At 43.0% G+C, this 26,281-nt stretch overlaps 1 protein-coding gene across 1 annotated transcript in view; it reads right to left on the minus strand.

The window, feature by feature from the left end:
* lamc3 (laminin, gamma 3) overlaps positions 1-26,281 on the minus strand; it is a 121,221-nt gene that overhangs the window by 40,837 nt on the left and 54,103 nt on the right. Inside the window, exons 7-10 of the mRNA XM_047570643.1 lie at positions 21,024-21,122; positions 20,038-20,174; positions 18,502-18,621; positions 8,965-9,163 (exon numbers count right to left, since the gene is read on the minus strand). Coding sequence (XP_047426599.1) covers positions 8,965-9,163; positions 18,502-18,621; positions 20,038-20,174; positions 21,024-21,122 — 555 coding nt within the window. The remainder of the gene's footprint in view (positions 1-8,964; positions 9,164-18,501; positions 18,622-20,037; positions 20,175-21,023; positions 21,123-26,281) is intronic.

A 26,281-nucleotide genomic window follows, 5' to 3' on the forward strand; every position in this document is an offset into this window, starting at 1 on the left:
ACATTTGTCTTCGGCGAAAGTTTCAGTCGCCATTGTCAAGACTAAAGCATAAAATAAAGCGCCACCTAGTGTTTGGGAGTTGTTTTTACAGAGCGAGCCAAACTGTTAAGCACACAATTATAGTGTGCTTATACCTATATAATTAGATTGTAGGTTACGGCTTCCATGTCCCATGGCGGTATTTCAAATGATCTTTACGCAGCAAAATGTGAGCAGCACCCACCTGTCATCCAAAATCAGCCAACAACTGACTTTAAGCCTTGATTGAATAAAATATTTAAATAGGTAAAATGCCTGAGAATGTAAAATGGAGAAATTAGCTCAATAGACCCTAAACCAGTGGTTCCCAACTTTTTCCAAGCAAACTTTTAAGTCTCAAAAATTTCCACGCTCCATCTCTGACCCCATCAATACAGAGGCCATGTAATACGTTCTCAGATTCATAAAAAATGGCATCCTTCAACAATGGGGAAATGCATTGTCGTATTTAACAATCTGACATCCAATATCATATCGAAACGAAATCCAAATATCAGAAGAAGCCCATTAAATTGATAGGCTTACAAATAAACACAAACCCGATATAAAGATGATGTAAATTCTTTGGGTGTAGCCAGACGAAACTTCCAATTTAAACAATAACATCAAAGAAACTAAATTAAAACATTGCACTCTTACTTATGTCTTTTTTACTTTTGAAATAAAAACTGCAGTGGATCATATTAAGATGTCATGGTGCTGGCGTTTCACATAAAATGTCACAGAACACAACCAAAGCTCACCACAGGCTGGGAATCATTGCCCTGAACTATTATGTTGACCAGGATCCAGACACGTTTATTTGGTGAATGGGGAAATACTCAAGACTCAAGAGGCCACTTGAGGATCTGCAACTGCCCTGGAGATTGAGGCCTGAATATACCATTTGGACGGTCTTTGGTCCATACTAAAATAGGCCAGCAACTACTGGATGTCTCGTTCTGACCTCGGTAATCTCAGATGGGGAGCATGTTAAGCATTTTGTGGTATGATGTTCGTGGCAGGAAAAATACTTCAGCTAAGATGTGGTTGGTATTAGCTCAAAGTATCCTGGTGCCTGTGCAGAACCAGCATTAAACACTAACAAAGGCTTTTGTTACATAAAAAAAACAACTATATTTAAAAAAGTTCTTTATTTTTTTGGAAAGAAACACCAAATTCTAAACTCAAAACCTTGCAGCTATGGAAACGGAAAAGAATAAAGCGTTAAAACCATTATTGTGCTAACCATATCAGCCTACGTCAGGCCTTTCATGTGCGAATACTCAATGGTCTCTATTTTATTAGGTCAATTGTTCTCAGCAAGACACTAACTCACTTTCAAAATGCTTTTTTTTTTTTGCGCAAAGCCTGGATGTTAGCATTCACATTTACACCGCACACATGAGTGTGGGCGTGTGTGCGTGTGCGCGCAACGCCTGGCTTGCCACACACATTCTCACTCGATGCGGAGGGTCCTTGTTCCCTGGCCTGACATGTAGGCACGGTAATAAAGAGAGGCAATTACAAACTGGGCCTCAAAGCCTCGGTAATGGAGCTGGTCAGACAGCGATAAGCAGAGTGTGCATGAAAGTGAACAAACTCCCAGTCATGCTTTCCCTATGGGCCGTCAGTGTCCCTTTTAATCAGCACCAAGCAGAGTGTGGAGAGCCACACTGTAATTAAGCCTGCTCCGAGGAGGATGAGAGGAGATCATCAGGAGAGAAAAGCCCAAAAGAATACTGGACACACACAAAGACACACACACACAAGTACCCTCAGAGAGAGAGGGAGGGAGAGGGAGAAGACAGATGGAGATATAAGGTGAGCAAGAGAGCAAGACATAAACAGTGTGTAAAACAGAGAGATGATAAGCTACTAGGATGGTACATGAATATGAAGTAAAGAAACAGGGGAATTACATAAATAAAACATGGATATGGAAGTGTAATTAGCATAACCGGACCCCCCTGCCTTTGAAGAAAATCCAATTTAGTAAAACGATATATATATGTATATGTGTTGCATATGTGCATATGTGTCGTATATATCTATACAACACATATGGGGTGAGATGGGTCTCGGGGAGACCAACAGGGAGACTGATCCTACGGGAGTAGACCAAAACTGTGCTCAGAGCGGGTACAACAAGAGGTGATTGCAGGGGTTTCGTCTCTGCTACTTGCAGAAAGTGCTTTTAATTATACGCGTCACACACCCATCAGGCGTAACATTATGACCACTGACACGAGAAGTAAATAACACCAGAACAGAATTCATGTGGATGTTTCTTAGACATGTACCACCCACCTACACCAGACCAGACCAGACCAGACCAGACCAGACCAGACTAGACCAGACCAGACCAGACCAGGCACCCCCCCACCCCATAGCAAGGACACTCCTCGATGGCAGCAGCCATCTCCAGCAGGATGCAGCCTACTACAGACAAAAATGGTTCAGGAACAACTAACAAAAAAAACAGGAACAGCACAAGGTGTTGACCTGGCCTCCAAATTCACTACATCCCAAACTGATCAAGTATCTGTGGGATGATCCACAGAGTTCCCTCCCCTCAGTCTATAGGAACCGAAGACCCTCACTATTAACATTCTGCTACCAAACACCACAGGACGCCCTCAGAAGATCCATGTCCATTCTCTGATGAGTCACAACTGTTTTGAAGGGAGACCTACACAGTATTAGGAAAACCTGATCGGTGTATATCTCTCATGTAAAACTGTGGATGTCGATGCGGCTTGCTCATGAACCAACTGACAGATCCATTCCTCAGTGTCGGCTGTGAAAACATCAGCCAGTCGTTGTTCAGAGGTTCTGATACTGTGGTGTAGTGGCTGAGTAACGTCTGAATAAGGGTCTTCTTCTGGGCTTGTTTTCTAGGTTGTTTTCAAGGTTGTTTCAAGATGTAGATTACTTATTATCTGGATTATTTCATAATATTTAACCCACCTATCAAGAAGATCCTCCTTGGTCCAGGACTGTAGGGGTTGATTAATAGTAAATAAATCGAAGGTTAACCCAGGCACCTTGTAATTCCACCTTTCTTTTTTCAGTCACCCATAGCGTACTCCCCCCCCCCCCTCCATTTGGCACCGATTGCTGCTGCCTGTTCAGTATATTTAGCCGGCCCTGATCTCTGATCAAAGTCGGCGAATTTTCAAACATGGCAGAAATGAGCTCAGTGGCAGATGAACCACACGGTGCTCTGCCCACTGCTGCAAAGTGGCTTGCATTTTCATACAAGGGAGCCTCCTGAAAGACTCATTTTGGCAGTTAGAATGACGAACAGCTGATCACAGATGACTCAGTGTGTGTAGGACTTGTATCAGTTGATTGTAATGAAATAGCTGAGCATCTGAGTGGTTCCTCTTGCCATAAATATGCTTACGTGCCGAAAGCGCACACATACCACTACAAGCGAGCCATTAAAGCCTCCCCGCCCACTGATGTCAGGGGAACAGAAAGTGAACAGAACATCAGAGAGAAGAGTTTATGCTGCCTGATATAAGGCATCCGCCTCTCAATCTCATCAATTCCCCTCCTCTTCAATCCCCGAGCTTCCATATATTTTTCCTTCATCTGATTCTGAAATTATCTCCGCATCAGGTGGGAACACAAAACCACTTAACAGGTTAAAGCATTTACCGTCTATGAATGCAGATGCTCTCTGTGGAGAGAGATGTGTTTATGCTCATGTTTATTTATGGTTGGCCTTCAGTAAAAAAAATCAAAATTATTTTAATTTCCTGTGCTGCCTCTGATAGTTGCAATCAAAAATGTTAAAAGCTTTTGCATGATGGTGCATCTGCAGGACAGTGTAGCCATGTATTTATGTACATGAGAAATATAATGAGATCTGGACTCCCCCCAAGAAAGGAACGTTTAGTCGCCGAGCTCTGCTGCATTTTGGACGACCAACAAGCTCCGCTAGCTAGGGTTCGTGCTACTAAGGGGAAACTCATCATTGGTGCACCAGCCAGACGCATGGAAGTGTCGGAGGGGATTGAAAAGTCTCAAGCTGTGACCCCGCTGAGGGGCTATATGCAGTTTCTGGATAGTGGGAAAAGAAGATGTGATTGTCTGGGCTTGAAGAAGACTGCGGTGAACCTGTGCATCTGGCCCACGATTAGAATGCGCCAAGGAACCAAACTGGTCAAGAAATGAAATGGTGAAATTGCAGAGAAAGAAGGATATATTAAATACAGAGCTCTTCAAGTGGCTGGAAAAACATTGAAACCCAACGCCTAATATTGTGTAGGTCCCTATTATTCGTGTTATGGGCCTTTGGGGATGTTGGTGTCAGATGCTTTAGGTCCAGTAGCTTGTAGGGTGGAGCTTCTTTTGATGGGGCTTGCTCCGATGCATCCAGGCAGTTCTTGATTAGATTGGGATCTGGTGAATTTGCAGGTCGGATCAATGCTCTTTGTAATGTTCATCGGCCCGGGCCTGAGTGGTTTTAATAGTGCGGCAGGGCGAAGGTGCCATAGAGGTAGTGCTGTTGCTATGGTGTCATGTGCATGGTCGCCAACTAAGGAAAGCAGAACATTTCTTAGCAACCAGATGATCGGTGTTCTTTGCTGCCTGAGTGTTTAATGTTCTGGCGGTATGTATACATCTATGTATACATCCTGGAGTAGCCTGTGAAGGTTCTCAGTCATCCAGGTCATGGTCATCCAAAAGGCGCTGAATAAAAGCAACTAGACCTGTACAAGTCTTGTACAAGTATCATTCAGTTATGTTACAGTGGCTGCTGAGCGCCTAGGCCGAGGATGAAATGTCGATACATGATATCTATCATGTACATTTTTGTCAAACCCAGTTTTCCTCCAGCACAGACATCCCTACAGGTATATCGACTCTTCCCCAAACTGTCAGCAATCATAGTGAGATTCTAGACAGCCGACCACTGTGCGCAGCCTTCATTACAAACGCAACCTGAAAGCGCAGGTTTACACGTTACACCAGCCACCACATCAGCCCTTTTTTCTTTGTCTCTCCGAGGGTCCTGACCAGCTCTCTGCTTATGATTTAATCATCCCCCAGCTAGGGTGGCTCGCCCTCTCAGAATGATACTACTGTGTTTTTCTGTCTTTTTTTTTTTTATTATTATCGATTGTATCACTGTTTTTGTTAGATGTCTTTCAGCAGCAGCCAACAGGCAGCTGCCCATCGACTGTAAGAGCGCCATCTCAGGAGCATGCGGAGGCTCCGCAGGACTGTTTTGAGCTAATAGACTGGAGCACACGGGAAAGACAATGCGCGGCTCCCCAGCTGCGTAAGATGTCAATTTCCATGCGGACCCTTCAATTCCATTAAACATTTGTTTTCTTTTCTTTGCTTAATCCAGCCCTGGAAAAAACAAAGAAAAGTAAATCCCTTCTCGGGGAGGAAGAGGGCTTCCAGGTCTGGCTACGAAGGAGGAAGTTAAGTTGGTCCGTGGGTGCTGAGAAGGAGAATTAAAGATAGAAACACACGAGCAGAATTGAAGACAAATTGCAACAAAACAGTGTGAAGGAGGTGCTGAGTGGGATGAGAAGGATTACGGGCTACGAGACGCCAGGCCAAGTGGGGGGAAGAGAACAAAAATAGAGTGAATGACTTAAGCCTGTTTTTGAACGGGTTCATTGTGGAGACCAGGCCAGCTGCACCCACTACCCCAGGTTGACAGGCCTAATGAGATCTCTCCGCAACAAAAGTGACTGATTAGACTAGCACTTCCCCACAGGCCGTCACACCAGGGTTCACTCCTCCGGCCCAGTCCGCCGCCTCCAGTCATCCCCGCCTACGAATTGACTACTTCACCGTGAAGGGTAAGGAAGGAAGTCTGACGTGAGGCAAAAGATCCAGTTAAGGCTTTCGGCAAAAGACAAACCGGACTGGTCGACAAACAAAGATCCCGAGCAACAAGCGCGGGCTACAGATCACGGCAGATTATCATCTGATTATCAAGTCTCAGAAACAGAACATTGATTGGGACTCTGGAAGGAGAAGGGCTGTCACATACGCTGAACACGAGGGGATTACTTCACAGCCAAGAGGAACAATAAGAGAGATCAATGACTTTCAATATGCATGAGGGAATGTGAGAATTGCCGAAATCTGTTCTTTAGCTCAACTGATTCTTAGATGAGCTCCGAAGAAACAAAACCAGACAAAGAAAAAATGAAAAAAATAAAAATAAAAAAAAGCCTCCTCATTGACTTTTTGAGGGTCGTAATCCTGCAAAAACAAAAAGCTCGCTGGCACGAGTCAATCAATGCTTGATCTCAGTTTCCAAATAGAGATGCTAATCAACCGCCGACAACACAAACAGCATAATATAATCTAAGGGAGAGACAGCCAGAAAAACAAAAACAGCAGACTGCCAGCTACAAGTAATGTAAACACCATCAGCTCTGTGTGACAAGAGCTGTGACACAGCTTGATTTTGATTGCCGCTATCTTTATCACATCATCCAACCTATGATTGCAGCCGTATTCAAAGCGCTTATGCTTCTCCCCAATTATTATTAAAAATATGCCTACCTCCAGAGCAGGAATAATATTAAGATCTTCCATAGGGGGCTGCTGGAAAATTACTGGAGTTTATATTCGTCTGTATATGAATCGGATCTGATTGCTTTGAGTAAGCGTGCCTCTGTGTGTACGTGTGGGAGGTTGCCGTATGCATTATACACAACCTGAGCGGGTGAGCATTAAAAACTGCAGCTGTTAACGGCAAAGTTCTGCAGCAGGTCAGGGATATTTTAACTCAGACACTCAAAAATTAAAAAAATATGGAAAATATATATTTCATTCAAACTTAACTTTGCCATTAAGCTGTGGAACCACTGAGCCTAATTGTAGCACGTGGGCAGCTATATGTTCTACACAACGTCAACCTCATATTTGGCTTTATTTTAACACTTCCTTCATGTACGAGCTACTTCCTGCACCAACGTCCAATCGTGTCATCTTAAAATCTGCACACTTTACTTCTTGTGTGCGTAGTCTTCCTCATCTTGTGCATGAATGAGGGGAACGCGTCAACGGTTCAGAACAATGAGGAAAAAAGGTAAAGAGGCACGTGAAGGCAGAATGGAACGGGTGGAGAAAGGTGTCAGGTGTGATAAAAGAGTAGCAGCAAGAATGAAAGGAAAGGTTCACAGGGCCGTGGTGAGACCACGGTTTAAAGACGATGGCTTTGAGGTAAAGGAAGTAGGAAGAGCTGGAAGTAGCAGAGCTGAAGACATTGAGGTTTTCTCTGGGTGTGACCAGGATAAACAGGCTCAAGAATGAGTACATTAGAGGGACGGCTGGGATAAAGTCAAGTCAAAGGTCAAGTTGAGATGGTATGGATGTGTTCAGAGGAGGGACAGGGACAGAACTATCGCCCTTTCATGACAAGCAGGGACGCAAAATACGTCTGTTTGGTCAGTGCAAGGGAGTGTGGACACGCTGTCCATATCTATTCAGTCTATGATTGCAACACATGCTTGTAGTAGGGGTGGGCGATACTGGGAATTTTGGTATCGATCCAATACCAAGTAAATGCAGGGCTAGTATCGCCGATACCAACATTACTAGAAAAGTTATGATCACTGCATAACTTATTTTGTTGATTATGATAAAACACAAGACAAATATTTTAGTCAAGAAAATCTGTTTCTATTAACTGATTACAAGGTAAAACAATTTGACAGCATAAAAATTAAATAATTCTCCTCTTACTACACATAATTGTTTTAGGAAAAAAAAGCCATAGAAGCTCCTGCCTTTCACAGACTTCGAGAGAAACTGCACTCGTAGGAACTCTGTGAGTAATTTACTGGACCATGAGAGAAGTATCAATCTCATCACGCTAGTATCGATCCGATACCGATACGAGCCTTGGTATCGGTACTGTATCGATCTATATTTAGTTCCACACGCCCAGCCCTAGCTTGTATTTGAGCAGTAGCAGTTTGTTTACCAGTTACTACCCTATGAGGAAAGAATTTTAACTATGTGTTTTAGGACTTAAAGTTAATGGCTGAAGTTAACTCGTGATAGGCTGTAATTTTTTTTATTTTTCTCCCAAGGACAACTTCTCAGATGACCTTGTGTAATAAACCACCTGGTGTGTCAAGTTAGTATGTGGATGCTTGTACCCAATTTCAAGCCCTGGTGTTGGCATATCAGGCTGTCAAAGGGACAAACTGTCCCAATACTGTACTCCCAGGCCCTGGAGCTACTCTCCGCTCCATCTTGTGCTCTGCGTGCCGTCGCTATAATCCACTTAGTTCTCCTTTCCTCACTACGACCTGGTCATCTTTCCAATCAGAGCCGCCCCCCCTGTTCCTTCCTCCTCGGCCTCCCGGAGCTTAATAGTGTAGTGACCTCCTCGCTTCAGTCAGAACGTCGCACTTTTTGCTAGCTCCTTTTGTTAAAGAACTACCTCGTCTTTCCCACGAGAATCTGCTGCTGTTGTTCACCTTTGTTCCTCAGTAAAACATCCGTGAACTCGTGATGCCTCTCCACTGCTTCACATATCTCATGTCACTCCAGGTGAGTCCACGCGTTAAATGTAAAAAAATAAAAATAAAAATAAAAATGGAAATGTAATGCCACAGCTACTACCTGCCAGATCTACATGACAGCCAGCGCGCGAAGGAGCTGGCTCATCACTACATTCATATCTGCTGGGACCGTGACAGCCGAGAGTCGACGTGGGTGAGCTGTAATCAGTACATGCGTGTCCTGGATAGTGTGTAGTCTGTGGACTCTAAATATAATGTGGCAAGGAACAACACAGGCAACAGGGGAGATGCACAGATGCAGAGGAAAAACAAACATGCCGACATCCATCCAATGCAAAGGCTTTGGTATTTCCCACAGAGGGAAAAAAATAAATAAATAATAATAAAAAAACCTACAACGGAACATGCACATCCTCACAAAACCAACCTGACAGTGAAAGAGTGCCGCGGTGTGAGGCCCGGGGCATCGTCAAGCAGGGGTCGGGGGGAAAGGTCAGCAGACGCGGTGAATCCGGAGCCTTGGAGGAGCAAGGTGAGGTGGTCGGGGAGCAGCTCGGAGGTCTCGGAGGTGAAGGTGATGGAGAGAATCTGTCCGTAGCTGTGGACTTGGTGACCGAGGTACTTCTCTAGAAAGGTGGGACGGGGCAGAGGTTAGACATGTGAGTGGATTCAGCTTTATTACCGAGGTCTGAGCCAGCTCTCGGCTATCAGTGTAAGGGAAAAAAAAAAAAAAAAACAGGGATGGAAATGTGTGTGCAAGCATGTTGAAATTATTTCTGCACCCATTTTTAACCAATCTGCCTGTTCCCTTTCAGTGCAGCTTTTTGAGCTCACGTCGGGCACAGCAGGAGTCACTGTGTAATTACCCACCCTCTCATCTTTGGCTCCTTACATCACATTAAGAGGACTTCAAAGATTTTAGCAATCCGTAAAAAAAGAAAGACACCCCGTACTTTGCTAAACTCAAAACTGGTGAGAAGAAGAAGCAGACGGAACACTTTAATATGGAGCCAGACGTGAGGAAATTAAAACATTAACACGATGAGGTGTTGTTAAGACTCTGACACTCTGAACATGAACAAATCATAACGGTGTTGATGAAAAAAACAACTACGCTGCCATTCTCTGCCAGCTCTGGATGAGTGAGTGGGCAAAACTGACAGGCTGCACGCTTGGTTGCCACCTTGTTTTTGAGCGTAATCGTGTGTGAAGTACATCCTGAGCTCTTCTCAGGGTTGGGGTGCGTTGGTGATTTCGCTCGTGAGCCGGAGGGGGGGGGGGACTCTGCCTTCGTCCAAAGCAATTCAACCGTCTGACCATTTAATATCTACTCAACCAGGAGTCGTTTTTTTTATCATCTGTGCCGTGCCCTTAAAACCACAGATCGCTCACGCGGTGACACTCACAGGCTCATTAATGAACGTTTTTGCTCGACCTGCATTTTACTATGACTTCCTGACACCCTGGACTATAGACCGTGTAAATATGGAGGCGGAACTGCTCCTCAAAAGTGAAGCCAAAGCAAGTAGAGCCCCTCCCCCCTTAACAGCCTTTAAACTGTGTGCAGTATTTTGAGGGGCGGTGCTTAGCTGGAGGCAAAATATCAATATCAGAGATAATATCAGATTATTATCATTACACCAGAAAATTAGTTAAGAGTCGCTGCTATCAACATTTCAATTACCTGACAAGAAATGCGGATTTGGCGAGCGAAATTCAGATGTTGTCCAGACCTTTGCCTCGTAGATCCTGGTTTAGCTTCGCTAACCACAAGTGCCTCTTTTAGTCTGATTTTGGCATTGTTCTTTCTGATTTGTAATAACTTTTGTCCGTCTATAAAATTCCAAATATTTTTCACAGTCTGCCCTCTTGGTGCAGTAAAAAAACACGGGATTAATTCACTATTTTCCAAGATCTACTTCAGACTGTGCGCTTTGTTTGCCTTACCGAGTGCCTCCAATATGGCAACTTCCACATTTATAATGCGCTGATGATGCGCCGTGAATACCCTCAACTGGTAATGCTTTACAGTCCAATTAATTAAATCTCTTTCCAAATCATTTTATCATTTCATATTAGTAATCCCGCTGTATCTTTCAGCTACAATAAAATCAGAATCAGAAAAAAAACTTTATTTATCCTAGAGGGACAATTAGGAGGGCAAAGAACGGCACATAAAATTAAAGAGCAAGAGAAGAAACACCCAAAGGTGGGTGGGCAAAAATAATACATATTTTCTTTAATTTTTGAAATTAAATACAAAAATATATATTTTTTAACATCAAGTAAACATTTAGCAAGAGCTGTCGCAGATTTACTACACACAACACCACATCTGGCTTAAATCACAGCTGTTAGCTTTGAAACTATTTCAACGTGAGGCGCAACAACATTTTGTTTTTTTTAATATTTATCATTGAACAGCAGGATTGGCATTTGTAGGAAATGAAAAAACAGGCAGTGATGAAAGGGGAAAGGCTTCAATTATGTGACTAATCAATAGTACTTTCTTTTCCAGGCCCAATAAGGCATCATTCATGTCAATGTGACTTCGGAATCAATGAAAATAGATAATTACAGCCAATCAGGAGCAGGGGGAGCGGCCTAACAACCACCTGCCACCACCATTGAGCACAAAACACTTTTTCATTTGAAATGAGCTGTCGCACGGCTCTGTATAGTTTCGCGATCAATATATATTGATGAATATATTGAAGAATCTGTCGGTGTGGAAAGAATAAAAGCTTAGATTGAATCCATCTGCAATTAGATAAGAATTCCTTCAATGAGGTCTCTCTCGTCCAAACATCTTAACTAGTGGAAAAACAACCAATATGGAAAAGGGCGAGAAGTCTAAATGAAACAACCGATCAATACGCACTCCTGGTCTGACCAAACACTCAGATCAAATTTAAACCCAAACACATAAATCATTTGGTATGGTGGAGGTGGAGGTTGGAGCTAAACGCCGTCTGCATTTCTGTTTGCCAGCAGCAACCTTTTTAACGTAGCTCCATTTCACATCTTTTGAAACTGAGGTGTTGATCATCTCTAGTTAGTGAGCTAGCTTTGTTAGCATTAGGCTACGTTGATAAGAGTTTCTACGATGTCCCTTCAGCAGAATTTACAGCACACTTACTTATTTGAAATGTTGGTTAAGGATGAAGACAGACACATCCACACATACCTACATTCATTTACTAGACAGTCTAGTAAGTCTGAAAGGAAGACAGAGGGGAAGACGATAAATAAAGTTAGCTGCTGCAAGTAGGTAGCCAGTTAAAAAGGTTAAATGTTAAATGCCTCATGTCGTTCCTAATACAGTAAAATGTCCATCTTTTTGGTTTAATAGAAATACAATATTCAGCAAGATTACGGCCACCTTTACCAGCCTTTAACATGAGGGGGTGGGGCCCAATGTGTTTTTTTCCCACCCCAAGGGGCCCAAAATTTCTGGCGGCGCCCCTGCAAGAAGTAAAATTAACCCTCAAAAGAGACATGAAGTCCACAGAATGTGTTTCTGTTGACACCCTGCCAGAATTATAACCACCTCCCTAATATTGTGTGTTCTAGACCAGACCAGACACCATCAAACCCATAGCAATGACAGTCCTTGATGTCTGCATGCTCTCCTGTCAGTGGTCATAATGTTGTGGCTGATCTGGGTATGTACTGAATGTTTTCTGAGGCTAAACGAAATATGTAACAATAATTCTTCCGGAATAAAATATTTAAGATTTATTTATTAGCTTATTATTCTATTTTCCAACATAGCCGGCCATTTAATTAAGATCTTTCTTTTGATTTATTTAGTGCAAATGCAATCAAAATTTATAGCTTAATTATACTTATAAATATAAGAAAATAAAGTTTTTAGTGATTAAAAAGCCGGACTTTACTCCTTTTTTTTTGTTGCACATTTAAAGAGGACATCTTATTTATAAATATTCAGCTGACAGTGAATAATTTCTTCTTAAGCTCTAGGTATATGTTTAATTTAAACATATTATTCTGAGATATATTGTATCATATATTTTTGATGCTTCTAATAATCTTTTACGGCCTTCACTGTCAGCGTTAAATCTTTGGACTACTTGTTAAAGCTGGGACTTGAGACACTCTCCTCTATGAGATCTTCAGGATTTGCCGCACTTTAGAATTTAGCTTCTCCTCTCATCTCAAGCCGAACTCAAAACAGTAGCATCAACCCGCTGACGATCATTATGAAATTAGAGAACGGCCCCAGCAGAGCCACTATCTTTGGGGGAGCATAATTGCTTGTATTCAGGGAGTGACAGGCTGTAATAATGAGTAATGCAAGAAACTCATGTTCACACAAAATAAAAGTCAACAGATATTACTTTTGAAATGATTAATAGGGAATATCTGTACCGCACATCCTTTGTATAACTGTGGGTAATGAGCCCAGTATTGTGTGACTAAGCTAATATTCCCTCCTAAAGTGCTCCCTTATGGTCCCATGTGTTTTTTTGTTTCAGATGCAGCTTGCTGGCCATTATTCTGCCCGGGTCCGATTTGCATCGTGTGGTTCACGTGAGTTCTTTGGCTTTTCTGTGAGGATGAAGGTACCACAGCGTAATTACTCACAACCGTAATTGACCAGTGAAGAATGGGCCCACTTGCAGGACCACCGCCATTTTTATTATTATTATTATTAATTTTTTTCCAGTAATGTATCACTGTAAAAATTAAAAAAAAAAGGCATAAATAAATAAATAAAACACAATGAAAGGTTTATTCATGTGTAAGTATGATCTTCTGTTCGTGTATCGCCATTCATTTATATTCATTAGTTTATCGTCCATATGATGAATTGGAGGGGCTTAAAAAGTTGAGCAATCACTCAAAGGTAGAAATCTACATATACTTTATGTGGTGAGCATTTTCCCAGTTTCAGTGTAATGAAACTATAATTTATTAGTTTATGTGATAACTAAATCTTCAAAGGTTACTTATTAAAGAAATACCACCCATTATAGGATATTCATAAAGAGCTATAGGCGGTTTAGAGGGTGACAGTGCAGAGCACCTCCCCAGAAATTTAACTCGGTGACACAGACTGCGGAGCTGTGACTGGTAAGCTCAGTAGTAGTGTGTTTCTGCTTTAGTACTTCCGTCTGTTTCTCCATCTCTGGAATATTTGTATTTTTCAGCAATTTCGGCAAAAGTTTCAGTTGACATTGAAGCATTGAAGCAGGAAGTCAGTGGCACTGTATGTGGGGGGCTAGAACATTGACCAAACACCTCGTTCTGCATGAAATGGTTTGTTCCTGCCTTAGCACATCACACGTTTTATGTTTGAATAGTTGCGCTAAGTGGTGACATATGTGTTGACTTCGGAAGATTTCGTGAAATGAGCGAAACTACATCATGAAAAATGCAGGGACCACATATGATCATAAGCCCTGTTCATGTGAAACTAGCGTTAGCATGGTAAGTGCATATTTAGACATAGCCTGAAGTGTAGTAAGTCATACTTGACCTACTTCTATATAAATAAGTCAATACAACTGAGGACGTTACGCTACAACGTGTTTATATAACACTATACGGTGATTCAGTGAGAAGTTTAACCCATTTCTATTTTCCAGCTATACATTATAAATATGAGTGATATTTGTGATTTTTGTCAGCCTTATGGGTTTATAACTGTTGTTTTATGTGTTATTGCATGTGCAATTAAACCTTTTATTACCAGCTCATAATTGCTGTATCTGTAGCATCAGGAAACCAGTTGCAATTCCAGGAAGAAACCCTAAACCTTGTCGTTGCCTTCATCATTCAACTCTAAAGGTTGCAGCTTCTTGGCGATCCTGCAAATCCACTTTCCACACAAGGTAAAACAAGATGTAGGCTATTTATTTGTCAGCTGAATTGGAGCTAATAGGAGTTCCTGTCCTCATGCTGAGCCAAGCTAACTGGCTACTGGCTATTGCTTCGTGCAGATAATCAAGAGTGAATTTTGCTTTGGATTAACTTGTCTGGGCTTCTCTGGTATGAGGATTTTTGTTTTTGATTATCTTTAAGTGAATCACTTTGGATTTAGTACTGATTGTCCTTCCAAAATTATTTTTTTAGGATGTCAATTTGGTCTCTGGTCAAAACAGAAAAAATACATCAACAGACACCAGAGTGTCTGACTGTGCCACCTGATTCTTGTTTTGTTTCTATGGGTCTGTCATAAATGATCTGAAGTCCACCGAATGCATTTCCGCTGACACCCTGCCAGAAACACATAAAGCCGCCTTCACAACGATTGATAGATGCCCGTATAACTTTTTGGGGGTATAGTGGAAGAGCAACCAATCAATCAGAGGGTTTGGACTCCACTCCAACCAAATTAAATCAACTCCATTTCAATTAAATCACAGCCGCCGCGCACAAACACAGGTCCCACTGAGGCTCTAACATCGACCATCGTGCAGACAGTCTGAGGCCAAAGGCTGCATGGACAAACTCTAAACTTTTAAACAGGTCCAACACTAAACTGCACTGCCTGCAGGTACAATTTACGTGACCTGAAACCTCATTACACGAAAGGAGGAAGGTTTCATTCATATTCATAGGCAGCGTTAAAGTGAAATACATCACAAAATGCATATGCAGACTGGCGCCCTAGACATGAATTACACCCACGCAGTCAATAGTGATGATTTGTCTTGGGTGTAAATCAAATGTAATAGAAATGAAATACAATTCTAAGAATAAAATCTGTCTGGTGCAGAAGTTGTGTAAGAGCAGGAGAGATTCTATTCATTATTTTATTGGCAGGTGTTAGCACTGATTTCCTCTTTTTCTGCTCTTACAAAGTCCTTACAGGCAAGTCTCTCCATAAGGCGGCCATCTTGGAAATGACCGGAGCCAGTTGCTTTAAAGTTGACAAGTCCAGGAAAGGAAAGGGTTCTGTAACGTAAACTCATCCCATTTGTTTCACTTATGTGTAAGTGAGCTAGTATTTTCCCTTGTGGATTAGTAAAGTCTCTCCAAGGCTAAGTCTACTTCCTGGTGAGCTGTTGTAATCCATGTCTTTCAACTTGCATCTGATGGAAGGTTTATCCAAGAGTTTTTCTTTGAGAAAAACTCTACAAGTCCAGGTGTTTTTCTCATTTTTTTTTTTTTTATTGTTATCATTTATTTTTAGATAAACCATGACGTGGGTGACTGAGAACCTTCACAGGCTCCATCACAGGTACGCTACATGTGAGTAGACCCAGGAAGGCCGCGCTGTGAATCACACAGGACGTCTTCGAGGACAGATTTTACTGCAGCTACAATAAAAAAAAAAAAGCTATGAATAGTGCAATAATACAAATAAATAGACTCATTGTGTCAAGACTAAACAGTGTGCAGAAGACAGGAGCCTGCGAGTACTGCCAGTTAGAATGTCTTTAGCATACTGAACCTTGAATCAATCGCTCATTCACTTTCCAACTTAGTCGCTCTCTTTTTCTATTCTCATTATTCTGTTTTCTTTTGTTTTTCTCATTTTGGTTCGATACAGGTACTTTTTTTTTTCTTTCCTTCGCGTGTTTTTTCCCAGTGACGAGGCCACCAGCCTGAATTACATTCAAACGCGGTGCAGGTATAGCACTCAGGTTGTTTGAGGCCCTTAGCTGAGTTGAGTCAGAGTGACAGGTAGCCTGGGGCTGCTCTCATGGATCCCTTTTCTCGCTCTTTCACTCCTCAACTGAACACAAGAGCAGCCATATGCCGCTCTCTTTACTTCTACTCAAGGTTTATATCATTAAAATTCAGCCCTTCTTTTGCTTCCTCTTCCTCTTCTTCATCCTCTCTCTTCCGAGCCTCCCAGCCGCTTCAGACTTAACAGGCCGTGCTGCCGATATGAAAACGGCCGGGACCGCACGCCTCTCAGCAGATGGCCGCGAGGACTTATGTTAGACGACGTCCCCTTCAGCCAAGAGAGCCGCCGTCGCTGTCCAGCAGATTCGAGCGGCGACCACGGTTGTTGGAGGCAGGTCGGAGCGACTGTTTAGGGAGGTACTTCATGTTTGTCCATGATAGTTCCTGGCAGCTGCGCTCAAGTGTTCAGTCTGTTGAGTCACCGCGGGGACTTGAACTCGGCCCGTGTCAACTGTCAAGCAGATGTCCGGGATCAGGAGGAGGAGAAGTGGCAGCGCTTCAGAGCGTCCTCGAGCGCGCGGACACATTCACAAATGCCCACCTACATTCATTTATTACTTGACAGTCCAGCGCCGAGAGGAAAACAGAGGGGAGGACAATTTGAGATGTTTACAAAAAAGTAAACGTCTTCGACGCGGTGAAAAAGAAGGGGCAACTCTGACATCTCAACCGGCCCGATTGTCGTGGGGAATTCAGCAAAGTTGACTGAATTTCTTCTCCACTGTCTGAATCCTCCCTCCCGGGCCGACAATGACTTGTCAGACGCTGTTGAGAAAATATCTGTGACGTTCTGTCCTTGGCCCGAGCAGCGGCGGCGACGGCGGCGGCTGACGTTTCTGGAGCTGGGTGAGCTATGCAGATCACTGCTCCTCCTCTTCTAAATAAAACAGCAGATGATTGAATCCCGTCCCCTGGGTGACAGCTCGAGCCCAAGGCAAACCGCGCTGACAAATACGTTCACGGCAATCACAGGAATAGCGCTTCGTATGATGTTCAACGTGGAGTTGTCACTCAGAATTATCTCCCGCTTTGGTGAAGAACACAGCGGAGGGATTTCAGCTCAAAATACAAATTAAAAGTAAAAAAAAAGAGCAGGCAGGGAGCGCGAGGGAGAATTCCAGAGCCTGTTTCCGAAGCCGCTGCCGCACTCGTCTAATCTTTAAAGCGACTGTACACATGCACCGCTATGAAAAAAAAAAAAAAAAAAAAAGAAAATTAGATCATTAAAGGGGATGGCAAGGAAATAGATGTGTGCATTTATAATGCGGAGAAACAACATAAACAAGCGCTGCGAGAAGTAGATAAGCAGGTCTGTCACAAAGCTGTTCTCGGCCAGTTGGGCCACTAATCTGTGCTGTGGCCTGCAGAGGCGTCACCGCAGACTGTGTGAACAAGAAAGAAACTTTAAAAAGAAAGAAGTATTAGCATTCATAATTGCAAAATTACTGTATATATTTATATATATATATATTCATATTTATAGCAGAGCGTGCGAGCGTTATGGAGTCGTCACGCCGAGGCACGCGCTCAGCCAAACTTCCATGCCTCGCTAATGCATTTATAATGACACTCGACAAATGATGCCTGGCCACCGAGCTTTGTCACATCCCCACTCAGTTGTGAGCTTCTCGCCGGTCTAAAAAAAGATTCCTCCCGAAACGGAGCCCGCTCTCTGTGATCGCGCGTTTTGGGCATTAAACCTCCAGGATGCAGAGTTAATGGGATTGCTCCTGTTTTTGCTTCTGGCGGCGGTGGCGGCGGTTGCCGCCGCGGCGGCGGCGGCGGACTGCACGGTGGCTGGAGGGGGCTGCCAGTCGACGCCCAGAACCGACTTAGCGGTGACGGGGAGAAACCAAGCCAATTTTCACTTTGTTGTGTCTCCAGCGCGGCCAAGACATCCAATTCCATCAGGCCTTTGCTGCCGGGGCGGCTGATAGAAACGGGGCTCTAAGTCCTGAAGCCGGGCCAGCTTATTCCCTTATCTCCTAATGGTTCTGATAACGGACTGGAAGAAATGGTGTCAAAATAACCGCCACACGACCCGCTGCCAAACACCCTGATTAATCTCACTAAGGGACAACAGGAACAAGCTACGGATATTAGAGATGTGCAACCAACACTAACACGATTTCCATATTTTACCAGAGGAGCAACAACTGGTGGCTTCATTAACTAATAACATTTCTGTCAACAATTCTTAAATATCTTTCCCAGGGAATGTAAATGCACCCACTGAGCCTGAGGTAACACTCTGACCCCCTTGGACGAGTTCAGTTCTCCATTATTTTGCTTTGAGACTCACCGGGAGCTTTGTAGAAGCCAATGTCTTCCTCCGTGAGAGGCAGCAGGTAAACTTCACCTTCCTTCCACAGCAGGGGATACTCCTGCCCTCCGAAGAACTCTCCCAACCAGCCATCCTGATCTAGAGGTGAATAAACGATAAATAAATAAATGAATCGTATTTATTCTCCCCTCCATTGGAGAAGATCAGAATATATAAGATAAATATTAATGTTTTCTCACAGGGGACATGTCCGGATTATTTTGCATTGCGCATTATTATCTGTGATTCATTTTTTATTTGGTTGCTTTGTTTGTTTGTTTGTTTGTCTGAAACGATACTGCGGAAAGCGCAATCACATGCAGAAATATGCAGAAAAATACAGATGACGGGCGAAAGAAAGAAAAAAAAAAGAAAAGCAAACCAGTTCAGACAACACAACAACACAAAATGTGTTGCTGAACAAGTTGCATGGAAAAAAACTGGTCAAGTTCAAGGCGCTTCAGCTTCCCGGTTGTGTTTTCTGTACTGTATTCTGTTTGAGGCCGCGGGGTGTCTGGCTATGTCGACTATTTCTTGTCAGAATGGGGGAATGTGTTTATACATATCTGTGTTTTTATTTCTTCGCAGGCCTTTCTTTCTGTGCGAAGCGCGTTATTTATTTGCAGTGTGTCAAGTTTAGGGCAACGCAACCCGCAGAAGAGCGAGTCCGGATCGTGATTTTTCAGGCGTTGGACTGGAGCGCACGGTGAAAGTATTCTCAAAACGACGGCGTAAAACAGCTCGTAGTCGATAAACTTTGATATGCGCAAGAGAAACAAAGTAGAAGAAAATGAGGTCAGAGCAGAAAGTCAGAGAGAACAAAGTAAACTTGTTCATTGTAGCCAGTGTTGCCACGGTAACCTTGAAAAAGTAATCCAATAAGTGATTACTCCTTTAAAAAGTAACTTGGTTACTTGACTGATTACTTGATTTTAAGAGTAACAAAGTTAAATCGCAAGTTACTTTATTAGTTACATTGAGAGGGCAAAATAGAAAATGGGAAATATAATAACGCACAGTAACTTGGATAAGTAACTTTAATCTGATTACTGGTTTGGAAATAGTAACGCGTTAGCTTACTCGATACTGGAAAAAAGTAGTCAGATTAGAGTAACGTGTTGCTAAGTAACACGTTGCTAAGTTTACTGATTCTAGCCCTGCAGTGAGTCTTAAACCACAGGTCTTCAACAGGGGAAACGCGACCTCTAGGGGTCTGCTGAGGTACTGCAGGGAGGGGACGCAAAATCATTGGTTGACTAGACATTTTTTGTACATTTTTTAATTTTCCCCACAAATTTTAATTTCTTTAAATAAACATTAACATCATGAATCCAACATATTGTAGTTAAGTGATAGCTTAATATTAAATGCAAAATGATAATAATAATGTATATTTATAAATAGCACTAGGCCATGTTTAATATAGAACACGTATAGTAGGTAGGGGGTCCCTACTTAATCTCTCTCTCTCAGTTTTGGGGTCCTTGGCCTGGAAAACATTTCCTTAAACAATACCTTCAGAGAAGTCAGAAGTGATGTTGACAGCAGCATAGTGATGGGACGAGGAGCAGGCCAACGAGTGACCGAAGCAGAAACACGGTTGGCAGCCCGCTTGGTTCTCCTGTTGCAGGTTGAAAAATCCTGGCTTGCACCTGGACACGCAGACATTGTCAAAGTTATTAACACTCTGATGCTGCGCACACGCCTGATTGCAGCCATTTGCCGCATCCTTGCTGTAGTGTTATTCTTGCTTCCTCTCTAAGTTGTTTGTCACTTCAGCAGCTGAGGTGTTGATTGCTGCGGGATGCGTTAGCGAAAGAGGATGGGACAGGACGGAGCTGCTGCTGCTGCTGCTGCTGCTAGGAGCCCGAGCTCTGACCTGCAGACACTTCCAGGCATATGGGTGGAACAGGAACACCGCTAAAAATCAGCGACTACACCAGTCACATTACACAGGAGAGGGGCTTGTTCAACAAGCCGTGAAATCAAAAAAAAAAAAAAAAAAAAGTCAACAAACAAGGAGCACAGAATTATTCAATAGTTGGAGACCTGGGGCTGTGTGTGCTGCTAATGTCAGTGACTTTATCTGCTTGATCCTGTACCCTGGAGGAACGGGATAGACACACACAGAAGCAAAGGACTTGGTTATTGACATATTGCAGCGGCCACGTTCTCTGTCCGCGTTGTCAAAATGATAGCCTGGAAGCTTATAGTAATCTTTAAACAAATTATTCTCAAAGCTTCTCTGCCCTGAACGCTGGTGTAATCTGCTTACCTTAGAATTATTTTCCATTACTATTAAAATTATATTGTAAATGTTTTATTCTTTAAAACATACATTATATATGTACATATATATATTGAAAAAATCCAGTGTTCCTTACATCAGCTGATGAATTGTTACTAAGGTCTCGCTTTTGTGTGGGGCTGTGAACGGTTGCCTCGGCAACGCGAGGTTATGTGCGCACATATGTGACGTGAGCCGCAAGGTTGTAACCCACCTGTCACAGCTCTGGCCCTCCACGTTCGCCTTACAGTAGCACCGTCCGTCCAGGGGGGAGCAATCAGCCACACTCCCACCGGCGTCGCACTGACACGGCCTGCAGACGAGAGAGGATGTGGATGCGGAGGCGAAGAATTTAAACCTACCGAGTGTGCGTTCGGCACAATATAAAATGCCACATTTGCTCAGTTTCAGGATTATATTGTTGTTTTAGGATTCTCCTGTGATAAGTTCAGATCAGGGGTGTTAAACTCATTTCACGGTGCCACAGGCTAAAACAGTAGCAGACCAAGGTCCTGAGCGATGTCAAATCAGGTTCAATTGTCGGCAGGATATGATAATTTTACGCTTCTAGTGCGATAACTTGTCATTTCCCATTTGGCAACACTGACCCAAAGACTCCCACTAACAACATTCTGTTGCCAGACACCACAGGACACCCTCAGAAGACCAATGTCCATTCTCTGATGAGACACAAGTGGTAATGTGAGAAATTTAAAATTGTGCCTCTGTTGAAGACTAGCGTCTTGTATTCCACGTCATGCTGCTCACATGTGCCTTAAATAAGGTTAGCTTTGGAATTGGAAACATTTCACGAACAACAGGAAAATAAGTGCTTCTCATTCTTCTACCCTCTTCTTCAAATTTATCTTCCACCTCCTTGTTTTGGGCTTGTTTTGGCCCAGGGTCTTCATGTTTGAGACCCCTGGCCTACAGTTTGAGCGCCCGTCTATTAAAAGCCCTCCTCCCCAAATTTCAGCCTGCTCTGCCCAGTTAGTCCTTCCCGTTTGTTCAACGGCATCAGAGTGTGAGTCGAGCCAAACTACCTGCTATGTGTTCATTGTGCTAACGTATTAAATAATAATAATGTCGATGTGTACGGCTGGACGACAAACTGGGCGGTTCAAGAACAGCGTTTTAACATTTCGCACGCCAAAACAAAACATATGAAACAGACTACATCATAAAATGTCATCTTAAAAGCAACGACTCCCCTGATCTCATTATGTATTCTCTATTTGTTTGCCCCCCCCCCCCCCACCCTCAACATCACAGATGGTCAGCTTCCCAACTGGGGCTGTGGAAACAGCGGGGCGTCATGTTGAAGGAGACTTCAACAACACGGATTGATGAACCTGGGTTTTCTCTGACAGCTCCAGCAGTCGATGTGATTGTGTCATTCAAAAAAAGCGCAAATGCTTTTATTAGAAAAATCGGCCCACGCCAGCCCCTTCGCAGGAAACGTAGAAGCGGCGCAAACAACCCGGATAAAAGCGAGCGGGTCGGTGAGGGTCAGCGGCGACTCGGATTATGTCAGAATCTGTTTGGTCGTGTTTATTGATTGATGACTTTTGTTTGAGACTCTAACAAAGAATCTATTTTTAATGAGGCGGCATTACAAATAATTCAATTATCCCAAGGCAAGCCGTCTCTCCTCGTTTCTGCTCTAGTGGTCTGAGTAATTCACACCTCAGCTCAACAGCCTGCGTTTGCTGCATGAATGACAGAAAGCAGCGTGAGTGCGTGCGCATGCATGCTGGGATGTGCGCATTGATGGAATTTTGATAGTATCATCTTTAAACTGCACTTGTAAACAGACTTTCATATTATTGGACACCTGCAGTTTGTATATCTGATCTGACATAGTAAATGAAGAAATCCAACGCTATTCATAGAGACTGGTTTGCAGTGCAGGGTCTCCTTCATCCCAAATCTTGGGTCATGGTTTTGCAACAGATGTACGTGAAGCCCAAAGTGGCCTATGACGTTGCAAGCATGTGGCTTATGTTGGAGGTTGGAGTCAATAATGGTGGAAGAGGAGTTACCTTTACTGTAATCACTGCAATAGAGGAAAGACCTCTGAGTAGATGAGTGTTGGAGGCAGAAGAAGGAATTTCATATGCCCACGTGTTTCCCGACATGCATGAAATGCAGGGCTTAAAGTATTCCCGCACCGTGCCAGAACTCCGCAAGAAAAAATATCAAAAGATCAACATTTAGAAAAAAAAACAACAAAAAAAAACAATGTTGATGCAGGATATTGTCAGGTCCGAGCAGTCAACTGAGTTCCTCTATCTATGATATGAGAGTAACAGAGCTTTCCCTCTCCAGACTAACATCACTAGTCACTGGGTCTTGGAAAGCTTGGTTGAGATCCAGCTGCATTCAAGACAACTTGGGGGGAAAATGAGCTACGATTTGTCAAATTCAGAAATTACTGATTCAAATATAAAAAAAAATAAAACGAATAAAAAAAAACAGCTGCTGCACGCATTTTAATTTTCAGCAAATGGTGACAAAATACCAGTAACGTGAACGCTATGATATGGTGTATCTGAAATCTGGAAAATTGAATTTCTGAGTTTTGGTGAAGGCATCATCTAAGCCGGTGTTTTTTCATTGAAGTCAGTGTCGTCACTGTTGTCTCCAAAGATGGAGAGTAAATTTATGAAGCTAAACTGCAAACAAAGGACTTAAAAATAGTAAAAATAATAATAATAATAAATAATAATATTAAGTGTTGGGAAGCCAAAGCAAGTAGAGCTCCCCCTGGTGACTGGCTGCAGTATATAAGCTCCGCCTCCTACATGTTAGTAGATAGGTGAAACTCAAACACAGACAATAAAGGTCAAATATATTTTTTAATGATGGTTTCTGTTATTTTAGGTAGCCAATATAATACTTATGCATGTTTTTTTTTTGATAAGTTTTGATGCTCGAGAAACAGGGTGTAACATAATGCCACTCAGTGTCAAATCTAACAGTGTAAAATCTAACATTTCCTTGTAACTTGTGGTGGTAGAGCAGAGGGTGTTGTCTGCGAGACCGACCTTGTTGACTCTAATTTAGAAATCACACAGAAGCCAAGAAAACAGACGGAAGCCAAAGACTTGTCCTTCCTTACAGCCTTAGCAGTATTTTATTTGTGTACTAGACAAAACTCTTGGAACAACCCGACGACAAACATCCAGGGTGTAGTTTATACAGTCCTGGTGTGTGCGTGTGTTCGTTGATGCGTGTATTCTGGGAACGCGTTTGGTTACTCAACTGTTTTTGGAAACAGAATTGATGTTTTCCTGTTTTTGCCAGTTTATGGTAAATACAGAATAAAATGAGAGATTCATCTCCTTTGAGCTCGAGTTTGGTCTCAACCAACTCCCATCGTTATTTAGCTGCTAAAGTTTCATTGTTTTGTAGGTACTGAGCAGTGGGACTACAAACAGGCAATGAAAAGCACCCCAAGCACTGCGAGTTGGGGGCTATTACGTGAAAACAAAAAGCTGAAAGATGCAAAAAAAGGCGCAGAAGGTCTGAGGAGAAACTAGCAAGACTGGTAATCCTGTGTGGGCTCATCGCTATGAGTCAAGCATTCCTTAATATACATTATACATGAGATTGATAGTTCATAAATAAATATCAGCAGCATTAAATGCATAAAGCAAAAACTGATTGTCTATTCGTCTGTTTAACAGTCAGTCCACCGTCTGTTGTCATAGTATTTACAGTTAGGTGGTAGAGATAATATTAATACACACAAGCATTGATATGCAATTCAACAGCATCTCCACTTAGCATGCCCTTGGTAGGCAGGAGGGTGGGGGGGGGCAGCGAGAGCTATGATTGGCTCCTTATGAATATATATACAACATACTTCTCTCACACGGCCATGTGCAGCTCCATATACATTTACATGCAGACTCATATGCACACATACTTAGTAGCAGAACTCAGGTCAGGGTAAGTTGAAATGCACTTTTCATCATCAAAATGTATGCAGCGAGTCGCAGAGCATCTTCGAGCTGCAACAAAGGGCTCGGAAAAAAAGAGGAGAAAAAAAAAAACACAACTCTCAGACCGACTGTGCGAGTGTCTCTTCGCATCTTAGGAGTGAAAGCAACGCACTCTGCCTATCTTAAAATCAATTTAACCCGCCGAGCTCGTTTGTCTCGCACACCGAAAAGATCAAAATCAGAGCCGGGTTGGAGTGAGAATGGCATTCCAGTGAATGCACTGCTTGGGTTCGTGTGTGAGGTAAAATAATCGGCCATCAGTCAGTGAAAATTGTGGCATCTTTTTCCAATCAATGTCTGAAATTATTGAGCCGAATGAATAAAATAAGAGCAGATTATTCATAATCAATAATAGCTGCTGACAGTAGGAAGAGGACCACAGATGTCTGAGTCAATCCGCACAAAAAACTAAATGTGACTGGGTTTCGCTGGACCGTTTCCTAGCTACAGAAGAAGATCTGAAGGGACCTACAAACAATCATTCCTTCCCTGTTAGTCGGGGACCTCTGCAACAGGGGGGGAATTTATGACATCGGTTGGCGAGCGTGACACAACAGCAATGTAACATCACGACAGTGACGAAAGGAACAAGACCCATTCACGTGTTCCGTCTCCATTTCTCTACGGCCACTCTGGGCCACCCCTCTCCATCACTTCTGTCAGGTACCACTGACACTTCGCTCTCAATTTCAGCATCGCTACTTCTGTCCAATGTGCCTTTTGCCCGCGTTCCTCAGCCCCAGAGTTCTTTAAATTCGCTGCACTTCTACCACTTTCAGTGCATCACTAGTGTCCGTCCATCAGCCCATATCGTCCAGCACCACCACCACCACCACCATCTAAAGTCCGGGGGGCCTTGTCATGTCTCCATCTACCACCTTGAAATCTGAAAACTCCGCCGTACGAAGATGTTGCTTCTCGTCGGGGCGTAAACACTAAAATATTTATTCAATATATGTTGCTCTCAAGTTGCAGAAGCAGATTTCTCCGCTGAAATAATTTGTGGCTTTTTTCTCGTGTTTCTTGAGGTTGCCATACTTTCAGCGTCCAAGGTTATACCTCGAACTATGATTGGTGGTTTGTTAATGTGATTTTGGTTTTGGTGGATCCTTTAATAAGCGAAAGGGAGGTCGCAGCTGTTCTCGCACGGGTTTCGGGCACAAGGTTAGTTGGGGGAAGAAAAAAAAAGAGAGAGAGAAATTGGCCGTGAAAGTTAATTCTTAAACATGCAGTAGCTGGCTACTTGGGGGGAGCCAGTCAGATCAGGCATATCATTATGACCACTGACAGGAGAACTGAATGAATCGACCATCTTGTGACAGTTCAGTGTTCTGCAGTGAATATCTTGGACCTGGAATTCATGTGGATCTTACTTAGACATGAACCACAGACCCATACCGATACAGGAAAACTCTCTGAGTTGGACTTCATCATGCATGCAAATGATTACACAGAGTAAACAACT

This window comes from Mugil cephalus, chromosome 19 (assembly GCF_022458985.1).
Source record: "Mugil cephalus isolate CIBA_MC_2020 chromosome 19, CIBA_Mcephalus_1.1, whole genome shotgun sequence".
Classification (NCBI taxonomy): domain Eukaryota; kingdom Metazoa; phylum Chordata; class Actinopteri; order Mugiliformes; family Mugilidae; genus Mugil; species Mugil cephalus.